Here is a 12,036-nt window from a genome sequence, read left to right as displayed (position 1 = left end):
GTCAGCACTTCTGATGCATCGGCTGATTGATTTGGAGGGAAACTGTAGATGCTGTAGTTGGCGTGACCGATGGCAAAGTAAAAAAAAAAATGCTGTGTTAATTCAACAGTCACAGAGTCGATTTAACATCCTCAAGAGTGTATTTGGCCCCAGACTACTCTCTAAGTGTTGTTGTTGTTTTTTTTTTAATGTGAGTTTTTCTCGTCTTGTCCTGCCTGCTGCCTGCTGCCACTGCTGTGGTGATCCAAGCTGAAGCTCCTTGTTGATACCAGCAAGATAAATTGCCTTTATAGGGGAACTGGGGGTGTCAGGGAAGTGGAGTGTGTGCGTGCATGTGTGTGTATGTGTGTGTGTGCGCACGCCCGCGTGTGTGTGTGTGTTTTAGGGGTTCAATTGGCGACAGGCTTTCAAAGGAAACTGTGTGGAGATGTTATTGATCGCCTTGGGCTGGGCACGGCAGTATGTTGCAAAGACGAGAGCCATGCTGCTTTTAAAGCACACTAACAACCAGCGCAGGCTAAAAGCACATACCAACCACTAAGTACTCCACACTAACAACCTGCTCTGGCAAAAAAAGCACAGTAACAACTAAGCACACCTCAGTGTGCAGTCATGGTTTTGTATGTGAAGCTGCTGAGCTTGAATTCTAATCGTGTGTTTGAGGTGGTGTACTGTTGGTGGTTGTGTAGTGGGAAATGACTGGAATAGTATCCTGTGGAGAACTCCGTGGTCTCTCTCTCTCTCTCTCTCTCTCTCTCTCTCTCTCTCTCTCTCTCTCTCTCTCTCTCTCTCTCTCTCTCTCTCTCTCTCTCTCTCTCTCTCTCTCTCTCTCTCTCTCCCTCTCTCACCATGCACATTTCGCTGTGATGTGTTGTGAGTATCAGACAGCAGCATCCACTAGGGACTGGAGATAAGAGATGCCAAGGCTCCAGTCTCCCCAGGAGTTTCCATTAAAACTTGTCTGTCTGAAGCAGCAGGTTCTTGAATTATCTGGACTGTGTGGCATGTGTGGGTGTGTGTGATTTGCACAGAGACAGACAGGGAGACATAGGGAGAGACTGTGATAGTGTCTGTGCTGATGTGTCCAAGGGGAATGACTATGGGCAGTTCACACACCACACAGGAAAGCAATCATCTGCGCTAGTTGGGCTCGAACCCGCAACCTGCCTGCCAATGCTCCAGTTCGGGCATGGGAGAGACACAACACGATGCTGCTGAGCTAAGCACTACCGATACTGTATGAGGCTTCGGGAGGGGGGGGGTTTACTAATGTTCTACACTGAACTCTGCAAGTCGGCATCTGTTACACACAATCCCATATATAGAACTATACAGTGGTTAAAGTCAGTATATGGAGGACTTGTATACAGTGCCTCAGTACAGTACATTTCTGTGGATTTATACAGTATGCTGTGCGTGTCTATGTTGATCTTTTTCTATCTATTTCAAGAACCTATACTTGTAAGGTATGTATGTGTTTGATGTGATGTGTGACTACGTATCCATGCTTCTCTTTCTAAGTATCATCCATGCCTTTGATCACACTTTAGAATAGGCCTCATGTAGCTACTAATACATGCTTAATTACTGCCTGTATAAGTGACTTCTGAGACTTTTTAAAAGGACTTACTAGGTCCTTATTATGATTTTAATCAATAATAAAGCCTCATTGGCAGTGGACAAGACAGTTGTTTTTTGTTCCTGTCAGATACACATACGGTAGCCTAATGAGCATGGTACATTCCATTATCCAAACTCCCGTCCTCCACTTGTGTTCTTGGCCTCACGCTTCACTGACGCCCCACCTCCATGGAGAAAACAAGTTCAAGTTTCCCTGCTGTCAGCCTAGGCGCAGTCAAGCTGGGGGACTTTTCCCCCATTCAACGTCCTGGTTGCGAATGAGAAAATGACCGCTGAATTGCGCCTTCTGTCGTCAATGACGTCCTCCGATGTTAGCAGGAGGCCACAAGCACGAGGGAGGACTGGAGTTAGAATAAGGGAAAGAACTCAATGTGTTTGTGTGCTGCAGGTACACATAGAACAGTAGCTACATGTCGTAATGAAGATAAGAGTTCTATGAGACTCCCATAATGTGAGAGATCTCCTCCTGATGAGCTTGTGCTACTGTGTGTGTGTGTGTGTGTGTGTGTGTGTGTGTGTGTGTGTGTGTGTGTGTGTGTGTGTGTGTGTGTGTGTGTGTGTGTGTGTGTGTGTGTGTGTGTGTGTGTGTGTGTGTGTGTGTGTGCTGCAGGTCCCCCCAGTGGCTCTGTGCTGGAGGATGTGCCAGTGCAGAAGACGTCAGCGCCCCCTGCTGAGCCCCCATGTGCACTGCGCCGCAGCGGTCCACAGCCCCCGAATGCCCCGCCCCCCACACGACGCAGCTTCCCTCCCCCTACAAGGAGCTCACCCGTGGGTAAGAATGCACCCCGACATACACACACACACACGCACACACAGATGCACAGACATACACACACGCATGAATGCATGCAGGCGCACGCGCACTTGCATAGAAAGACACACACACACACACACACACACACACAAACATACACAGGTGCACGCAAGCATGCAGATGCACACGCATGCGCACACACACACACACACACACACACACACACACACACACACACACACACACACACACACACACACACACACACACACACACACACACACACACTTTGAACGAGGTGTCCTGTATATCCTTACAACACGCATTACAGCATATCCCTTACAGCATATATCATAAGTATTTAGGGGTGGGGGTGGTTAGGCTTTTAGGGAGGGGCATACTTAAAAGCAGTTCCCTGGTTAGGGTCACCGCAGCCCACGACCATCTAATACCCCTGGGCCATGACATCACTATTGATAGTCACTGAACTGACATTTTGAATCGGTAATGAACCCATCGTAGGAGAGAGAGACAGAGACAGATAGCCTACAGAGAGATAGTTGGGTTGTAATAACAATGGTTATAATGAGAACCAATGAACATTATGAACTTTGACTTTGTCTCTCTGTACGTTATTTAATCTACTATCTATCTATCTATTCACCATACCATCTATTGCCGTTTGTATTAGTGAGGTCAGCCAGGGTATTTATCTGTAATTACTAGAAGTAGCACATCTAGGTTTCCTCTGGCATTAAACTGATATGTCTGTTAGCACCACCAGCATGTAAGGAATGTGCAGTAGCTGGGTGTGTATGCTAAGAGCATAATTACATGGAAGCAAACACCGGTATGTCCCACATATAAACTGACATACACACCCCCACGCACACGCACACGCACACGCACACGCACCGCACACGCACACGCACACGCACACACAAGCATACAGCAGACTCTCACTCACACACATGTACACAGACACAAGGATGAACACGCATACACACAAAGGTGCACAAACGCATACACACACACACACACACACACACACACACACACACACACACACACACACACACACACACACACACACACACACACACACACACACACACACACACACACACACACACACACACACACACACACACACACACACAAAAGAAAACATTTGTTGTCAGCCAGAGATCATTGCATGCCGCTGCATAGCTACCCAGGGACTAATTGAGTCCGATTGAGAGAGAAGAGCTAGTTTTAAAGTGTATGGCATAGCTGCCTCTGCTAAGGCCCATTACTCCTCTTAATGTTCACACTGAAAGACACGTCGGGTAAGTGCCTCTCTCGACACCATAAATGCTTTACATGTTTGTCTGTGTAGAAAGCTATCATTTGGTCATTACCTTCACCGATGGCACGGATATGCTGTACAGATTGGCTTCATTTAATGTGTACGTACGTAGCTTATTTGGGCAACTACTGCAGCAGAATCCTGTTCCAGCACATTGAGATTGAGTTAGCAGCACACTGCACAACACAGACAGTAGCTGCAAAGTCTGCATTCGTGATGATGAATACTATTACAGGGAGAGTGCGGATTTGTGGGAGGGTGCAGATTTGTCTCCTCTCTGCTGCTAAGAGGAATGAATGAGCTGAGAATATTTTCGCGAGGTTCGCGTTGTGCCTCTCTCAGCAATTGTGAGTGATGCAAGCACATGCAATAATGCCTCGACACCTCAGCTACGGATGATAGATTCTGTATGCCGTATGTGCGCGTGTTTGGCTCATAATGCCTAAAGGTGTGAGTGGAGGACATCTGCTGGTTTCCTTTGGTATTGCAGAGAGGGGGTGTCCTGGATGGAGAGAGAGAGAGAGAGAGAGAGAGAGAGAGAGAGAGAGAGAGAGAGAGAGAGAGAGAGAGAGAGAGAGAGAGAGAGAGAGAGAGAGAGAGAGAGAGAACTGTGGCTTTGCTTCTGCAGCAGTTAGATTGGATTCAGTAAGACTGGGACAAGGCTGCCACTCTGTGGACATCCTTTATCATTACAGTTGCCATAGAAAAGAGTTATTATTTTGTAGTAAACTCTGCATATTTCCGAAGTATCTGTGTATTGTGTTTTCTTAATGAGAGGCTATCTGTGAAAACTTTTTTTTTGCTTTTTTTGTTTGTCAATTTTTTTGCAGCCACACGGAAAGAATTCCAGAAGGATTCAGAGAGCATTAAGCCTGCAGTGTCCTCCCCAAAACGCTTTGCTGTGGTGACACCTAAGCCCCAGTCTCCTGGTAAGCGCTTGGTCTGTTCGCTTGGCTTTAATAGGTGCACATACAGCATATGGGCTTGTGTGTGGATGGATATGGCTGCGTGAGCATAGTGAAACATATGGTGTGTGTGTGTGTGTGTGTGTGTGTGTGTGTGTGTGTGTGTGTGTGTGTGTGTGTGTGTGTGTGTGTGTGTGTGTGTGTGTGTGTGTGTGTGTGTGTGTGTGTGTGTGTGTGTGTGTACGTGTATATGTGTACACTATGTACAGAATGGGTTTTGTGTGTGTGTATGCATGTGCACATGTGCACACGTGTGTCTTTGTTTGTGTGTGTGTGTGTGTGTGTGTGTGTGTGTGTGTGTGTGTGTGTGTGTGTGTGTGTGTGTGTGTGTGTGTGTGTATCTGTGCGTGCGTGCGTGCGTGCGTGCGTGTGTGTGTGTGTGTGTGTGTGTGTGTGTGTGTGTGTGTGTGTGTGTGTGTGTGTGTGTGTGTGTGTGTGTGTGTCTGTGTGTCTGTGAATAATGGTCCCTCAACAGGGATCTTAATTTCCTGCCTTCAGCCATGAGAGCACACAGCCCCCTCACTCTTCTCATGCTCTCCGCAATCCCCACATGCTTTTCTCCATCTCTGCTCTGCTTCTCTCCTCTCCTCTTCTCTCCTCTCCTCTCATCTCATCTCCTCTCCTCTCCTCCCCACTCCTGTCCCCCTGCTCTCCTCAACTCCTTAACTGCCCCCTCTGTCCTTCTCCTGCTACTTTGTTCATCCCTCTGCTCCCCTTACTGTGCTTACAGCCCCGTGCTCTCCTCCCTCTCTTCTCTCCTCCCTCTCTTTTCTCCTCCCTCTCTTCTCTCCTCCCTCTCCTTCCTCTGCTCCCCTTACTCTCTTCCGCTTCTCTACGCTCCCCTTCCTCCCCCTGCTCTCCACAACCCCCACCCACTGTCTCTCCTCTCCTCTCCTCTCCTTATTCTGCTCCTCTTCTCCAAGGGCCCCCTCCTCCCACTGCTCTCCACAACCCCCTCTCCTCTCCTTCCCTCCCCTCTCCTCTCCTCTCCTCTCATTCCCTCCCCTCCCCTCCCCTCTCCTCTCCTCTCTCCTCTCCTCTCCTCTCCTCTCCTCTCCTCTCCTCTCCTCTCCTCTCCTTATTCTCCTTATTCTGCTCCTCTTCTCCACTGCCCCCTTCTCCCCCTACTCTCCACAACCCCCTCTCCTCTCCCATGCTTGATTTGGCTTGCCTGCCGTTGGCATGGCGACAGGGATGGGAGAGCCACAGCCACAGCCTGCACAGCGCTCTGCTAATTCACTTTAGCCTCCCAGATGCACGCATGTGACCGTGATGTCTCTACCTGCTTAAGATACTGTTTGCACAATCTGATTGAATGTAATGGATTAGTCTTTTACAAGATTGGATTTGTTCTTTTTTTCATGCACGTCTCATTGTGAGTGCAATAATGTGTTTAGACTTCTTGTGATAAGCTAATGAAGTCCCCTTGTGTACACAACAGCAGGATCACAATTTTTCACATACAGATCATATAGCATTGCATGAATGTACAGACATACTTATACAGAGATAATTGTGAAAGAATGAAATAACTTGTACCCATAGTAGTTACCTTTAATTGTTTCTCTATAACAATTTTGTAATATTTTATGAAATGCAAGCAGACACTGCTTTTATTGCATCAGTCAGAGCATTTTTAACTTTTGGATTATGACAAAGGGTGTCTATGCAACTCATTGTATATGTAAGACACCATGGTAGGACACCGTGGTCAGAGATGTTAGAACTAAGAAAATCGTTGACCACGGTCACCCGCGGTCACGGTCACCCGATGACATCATAATTACCGTACAATGTATAAATTGTGAATGTGGATGGAAGCACTCACACTATGTTTTATTCTCCTGATATTAGGATCTAGATTGTGACTTGTAAGAAACTATTGTATGAAAATGATACCTGATGGTATTTCAAAATGCCCTGGTACACAGTATTTTTCAAATACCATCCAGTATCAATCTACAGTCCATGGTGTCTAACTGTGACTTGGGCGTGGTGAAGCTGTGGTATGAAAGTTTCAACTGTTTGCATTTCTAACAGTATACATTATTTTCAAAGCCCCAATCTGCAGAGGGTGAAGTGGCACATTGCGCTAATGCCCTGCACCATGACCCATACCCCTTTCCCCCAATACCCTGTCTCTCTCTATTACTCTCTACCACCCTGTCAGGATGTTTGCTGTCCTTCCCACAATACAAGGCAAAACAAAACAAAAAACTTTTACTGAAAGATTAGATTTTTGTTGTGACATGTGCTTCTATGCTTCAGAGCATCACCAAAACTTAATTTGCCCACAATTGCGTATTTCTTAGAATTGTAATGATAGGCTATAAACACATGAGATTAGATTAATTAGATTAATTAATTACCAATTCTGTAAGTAATCAGATGCATTTTACAGAGACAGAAATTACACACAGTTTTGGTCGCCTAACAGCACTAATAAAAAATAAATATATTTTAAAATCCCAATCTGCAGGCCTAACACCCACCCATCCCCCTCTCTCATCTCCGTCTTCCCAGAGGCCATATCTGGATCGCTGCTTCAGTGTGTCTAACTGTACCTTGTAGGAAGTTGTTATGAAAGCTACTGTATTACAGCTGTCAGTATTTCAAAAGTCCACAGTATATACGTAAGGGTTAACGTTCGGCGAGAAGGTCGCTACCGTGGAATAGCAGCACGACAGAGAGAATCTTTAGACCCCGACGCGGAGCGGAGGGGTCTTGTTCTCTCTGAAGTGCTGCTATTCCACAAAGCGACCGACTCGCCGAAAGTTAACCCGCTTATTATATGGATATACTTAAATGATTCACACATGCGGGGTCATTTCTTTAGACCTATTTAATGTTAAGATTGTTGCTGCGCAAAACAAAACAGTGCCGTTGTGGAACACCGCTAGGCAACAGCTAGGTAGGCTAGCCAGGACAACAGGTGTTGTCTATCACAGCAGCTGATTAGAGTGACAAAAGACCGGACCCCCTGCGGAGTGATATGAAACATTCGCTTTAGCCACTGACTTATACAAGCCAGTGGCTTTAGCAGTGAACGTCTTGTTGCCATTGACAGCGGTAGCCAGGACAACGGGTGCTGTCTATCACAGCAGCTGATTAGAGTCTTGATGAAAAGTCGCTTTAGCAGTGAAAAGTCTTGTTGCCATTGACAGCGGTCTGTTATAGACCAACCCGTCCGTTATCGAAAAATAACAGACGTCCGAACGTTGGGGAGCCCCGTTGAAATGAATGGAGCATTCGACAGATGACGTCACAACCATATAATAAAGTGTTTTAAAAATTTCACCTTCATCTTCCTCTCTTCTCCTCGTCTGCCCTCCCTCAGTGCGCCAGAAGTCATCGCTGGGCCGCTCCAGCGGTGCTCAGGAGGCGGAGCGGGAGCGGGAGAAGGAGCGTGAGAAGGAGCGGGAGCGAGAGCGTGCCCTGGTGGAGAAGCTGCGTCAGCGCTGTGAGGAGCAATCCAGGCAGCTGAAGAACCTCCAGACAGAGCTGAGCCGCGCCAGCCAGGGCCTGGAGGTCTTCGCCATCACCACTCAGCACTTCTGCCAGAAGGTACGGTAGGATACTACCAATGAGAGTACATTAGAGAGACAGTGTGTGTGTGTGCGTGTGTGTGTGCGTGTGTGTGTGCGTGTGTGTGTGCGTGTGTGTGTGCGTGTGTGTGTTAGGATGTCAGGCTAGACAAGCTGAAGCGCACTGAGAAGCACACTGAGAGAGGGCCAATGAAATTGGCATTGATGCTATACAATGTGTTTCAACACCACTGTTGGGATGTCAGGCTAGACATGCTGAAAGTTTTTAACACTTCCCCAAATAGCACTGAAGATTGTTTGAATGGAACTAATCGCCTATAATAGGCTGAGATTATTTATCACACTTGTCAGAGTGGTGAAGATGGACTATGAGGCTTTGTTTCTCACACCTCTACACAATATGCCTGAATGGAAATCAAAGCTGTGTTTACCTGACCTGTGCCTGCCCTGGAGGTGTTGAAATCGTTTTCCACCTAGCCGTGTTTATAGGTTGGTTTCAAAAGCCATTGCAGTTGTTGGGCACAAATCCACAGAAGGCAGAGCCACTACCCCTGCAGTAATCCCAGACAGACAGTATCCTTCACAGAGGTAATTCTCTGATGTCTCAGAGGCGGGTGGATGAGATTTTGGTGTCTTGCGAGGGCAGCGGCTGAATGCCAAGTGTACCTGGAAGTACAAGCCTTGATGTGGAGACAAAATACCAAAGGCACAGCTGAAGGCACCTTTTTCTGGGAGAGGGGCAAAAAAGTATTTGGTTGCAATACATTTGGTGGGTTAAAATAAAAGGGCATTTGTGAATGTTTTTGGCACATTTGTGTCCTTGTATTGCCGTAACATTCCCATTAGGCCATTAGAGGGATACTGCATGCCATTTAACACAGAGGGATATCAGTAAGCCCGAACATAACTTCTGAAGCTACTGAAGATATCGATTTAGCTGTAAGGACACTCTGCATAGAGACTTGACATTAGATCAACAGAGTCTGAACACCCTGTAATTTGCCCATTAAATGTCACCATTTAGAGGTAGTGCACTCACATTGTTCACAATGACATAATTTTCTGAGCTGTTAGCCTACTTTGGTGGATGGCCATATCTGTCACTCAGTTGTGGTAAGCTGCAAGGTTGTCTCAGGGAGGGAAGTGCCATCAATTCACAAGAGTATAGGTGCACTGATTGGGTTTTAGCTGATCACCTTTTGCTACTTTTTTGTGTCCAATTCACCTGTTAAAAGAGAGAGCCAGTGTAAAATTAACTTTGGTTGTGTGAGTCATTGTGGTTTCTGACAAACTATTATACTGTAGCCTTGTTACTGACATTTTGGTGGGTTTTTTTTTCAACTTAAAGGATAACTTCAGTCAATTTCAACATGCAGTTGTAATGCTCACACTACCCAGGACTTGTCAGCACCTGAGGGTTTTTTTCTTCTTCTTCAGCCTTTTCCAAGATCCTGGTCATTGTAATGGGGGCAGCTGTCTGTTTACATAAAAAAACATTTTTATTTATTCCCAAAAACATCCAAAAGGTTGTGCAAAATCAGCAGACAGCTAGCAAACAGCTGTACCTTTTGGGAAAATACTTGGAATAGGTCTATGTTCATTTTCAAAAAATATATATAAACAAACGCTGCGCCCATTAGAATTAGAGGTGCTCCGATCACCATTTTTTGGGTCCGATCACCGATACCGATCACCAAAAATCTTTATCTGCCGATTACCGATCATTACCGATCACAAAAATGATTTCCTATTTTTTTAATAGCCTATTAATTATCCTTATTGAATACCATTTCTGCCCATAAACCAATCAATCTTAATTTGCACATGTCTATTATTAGGCTATTATTATTATTATTATTATTATTATTATTATTATTATTATTATCTTTCAGACTAGTGTTGGTAATACAGTCTACAGTATTAATAAATGTATAAGTTATTGCATAGAATAACTAAGCTATTTAAGATTGAATTGAAACTGAAACATTACATCAAATAGTCTTCCACATACGAGAAAAAAACAACCTGTCGCTTTAAATGAGCAGCCTCGTGAGGAGAGCCCCTCCCCTCTCTGTCACCGTCCACAGTTGCAGTGCTCCACTACCGTTCTGAATCTCTCTCTCAAGTTTTAACCACATCTATCGCCGTTTGGTGTTTCAGCGACTATCAAACTAATCGACTGACTGCCAATTACAACTTTGAAAACAATAATTGACATGTTTGTGCTGACAACGTGAAGTTGTCGCGTGCTGACCAAGGCAACTACACAGGTTATAACGTAACATGGCTCACTGGCGAGTACTCAATCGCAAATTACATTGTCACTCAGGTAAACGGCGCATGGATCGGAAAATCAGATCATTGTTGATGCAGATATGGTTATGAATGGTGGAAATGAAGGGGGGAATGGCGAAAAGTTATAGACAAGCAAAGATGCCTTCTTTTGGTGCAGTTGCAGCTGTGCAGAGCCAGCGCCTACATGCAGCGCCAGGTGTAAAGGCAAATGGTTGCGTGAGGAATTTAATATCTCTCGATCGGTTTTTTGATCGGCATGTTTTTCCGATCACCGATCAGGCTATTTTTGGCCATTATCGGCCGGTCATGATCGGCAGCCGAGCAATCGGAGCACCTCTAATTAGAATAGCTCATATCTCGGAAAGGGCTGAGCCAAAAAATGTGGCATCACCAGGTACTGACAAGTCAAAGGTAGCGTGAGGAATACAACAGCATATTGGAATTGACTGAAGTGGTCCTTTATCAGTGAAACTTGTTAAGATAGAATGTAACAGTCTTACCACAAGCGTCAACTTACTGTACATAGTATACTCATTATACTGTTTTACACCGCCATCAAATTAATTTCACATATCCACTGCAAGTCCTCTAACCTGCGTTTAGACTTCTGCTGACTGGCTTTGAATGAGTCCGCAGTGAAATATTCTCCACCTGTCTTCCCGTCATAATTTATTGTGCCAGTGCCAGTATACTCTCCACTTAACTGAATGCCAACATTGGGCTATACGGTAAGTGCTTGTACAGTGAGGCAGCCAAGAACTGAGAGTATAGTCTAGTCTTGATGGAAATGTGTCAACAATTATGCATCCATTCAGTTTCACAATGCAGATAATGCAGCTAAGTACAAACTGAACATGTAAGCTGTAACTTCTTCTTCTTCTTCTTCTTCTTCTTCTTCTTCTTCTTCTTCTTCTTCTTCTTCTTCTTCTTCTTCTTCTTCTTCTTCTTCTTCTTCTTCTTCCAAAACTATTGTTATCCGTAGCAGCAGTTGTAAACATTTGACTTATTTCTATAAGACTACCTTTTGACAACTCAAGGTCAAGTCGGCAACATGAAGCAGAGGAAAAATCCTCATGACCCAGAAACATCCTTTAGATGTGAACAGCTGCACTTTTGTGAACATGCTGTAATTGAAATTCATGTGGTGTAGTAAGTAAAGATGGAAAATAGACGTATAAGCTTCACCCCCTCTATTTTTCTGTCTGTGATGATGTGTTTCGAGCTCTTTACTTTCAATAATCTTGTTATGTTCTCAAAGGACTATGTATACTAGCATTTACAATTTATTCAGGGACATATGTGCAATTTTTTGCTGCGTTTACAAAATATAAGGTAAACATTATTTTAGTCTCTGTTCTTCACTCCCAGTAATATATAATTTATTACGGTGCCTACGTGAGAGAGGACATCATTGTTTTGGTGTTAGTTATTTATGTGCTTAGTTACTGAATATGACTCAGGTTTAAAAGTGCCGTAATGTCAGCAGTT

General features: G+C 45.0%; 1 protein-coding gene across 1 annotated transcript in view; it reads left to right on the top strand.

Annotated features, from left to right (window-relative positions):
• The window catches only part of mtus2b (microtubule associated tumor suppressor candidate 2b), a 95,051-nt gene that overhangs the window by 61,796 nt on the left and 21,219 nt on the right, over positions 1 to 12,036 (top strand). Inside the window, exons 5-7 of the mRNA XM_063205922.1 lie at positions 2,252 to 2,413; positions 4,574 to 4,672; positions 8,046 to 8,272. Coding sequence (XP_063061992.1) covers positions 2,252 to 2,413; positions 4,574 to 4,672; positions 8,046 to 8,272 — 488 coding nt within the window. The remainder of the gene's footprint in view (positions 1 to 2,251; positions 2,414 to 4,573; positions 4,673 to 8,045; positions 8,273 to 12,036) is intronic.

Source organism: Engraulis encrasicolus, chromosome 8, assembly GCF_034702125.1.
Source record: "Engraulis encrasicolus isolate BLACKSEA-1 chromosome 8, IST_EnEncr_1.0, whole genome shotgun sequence".
NCBI classification, from domain to species: Eukaryota; Metazoa; Chordata; class Actinopteri; order Clupeiformes; family Engraulidae; genus Engraulis; species Engraulis encrasicolus.
This window is presented reverse-complemented; position numbering and strand designations above follow the sequence as displayed.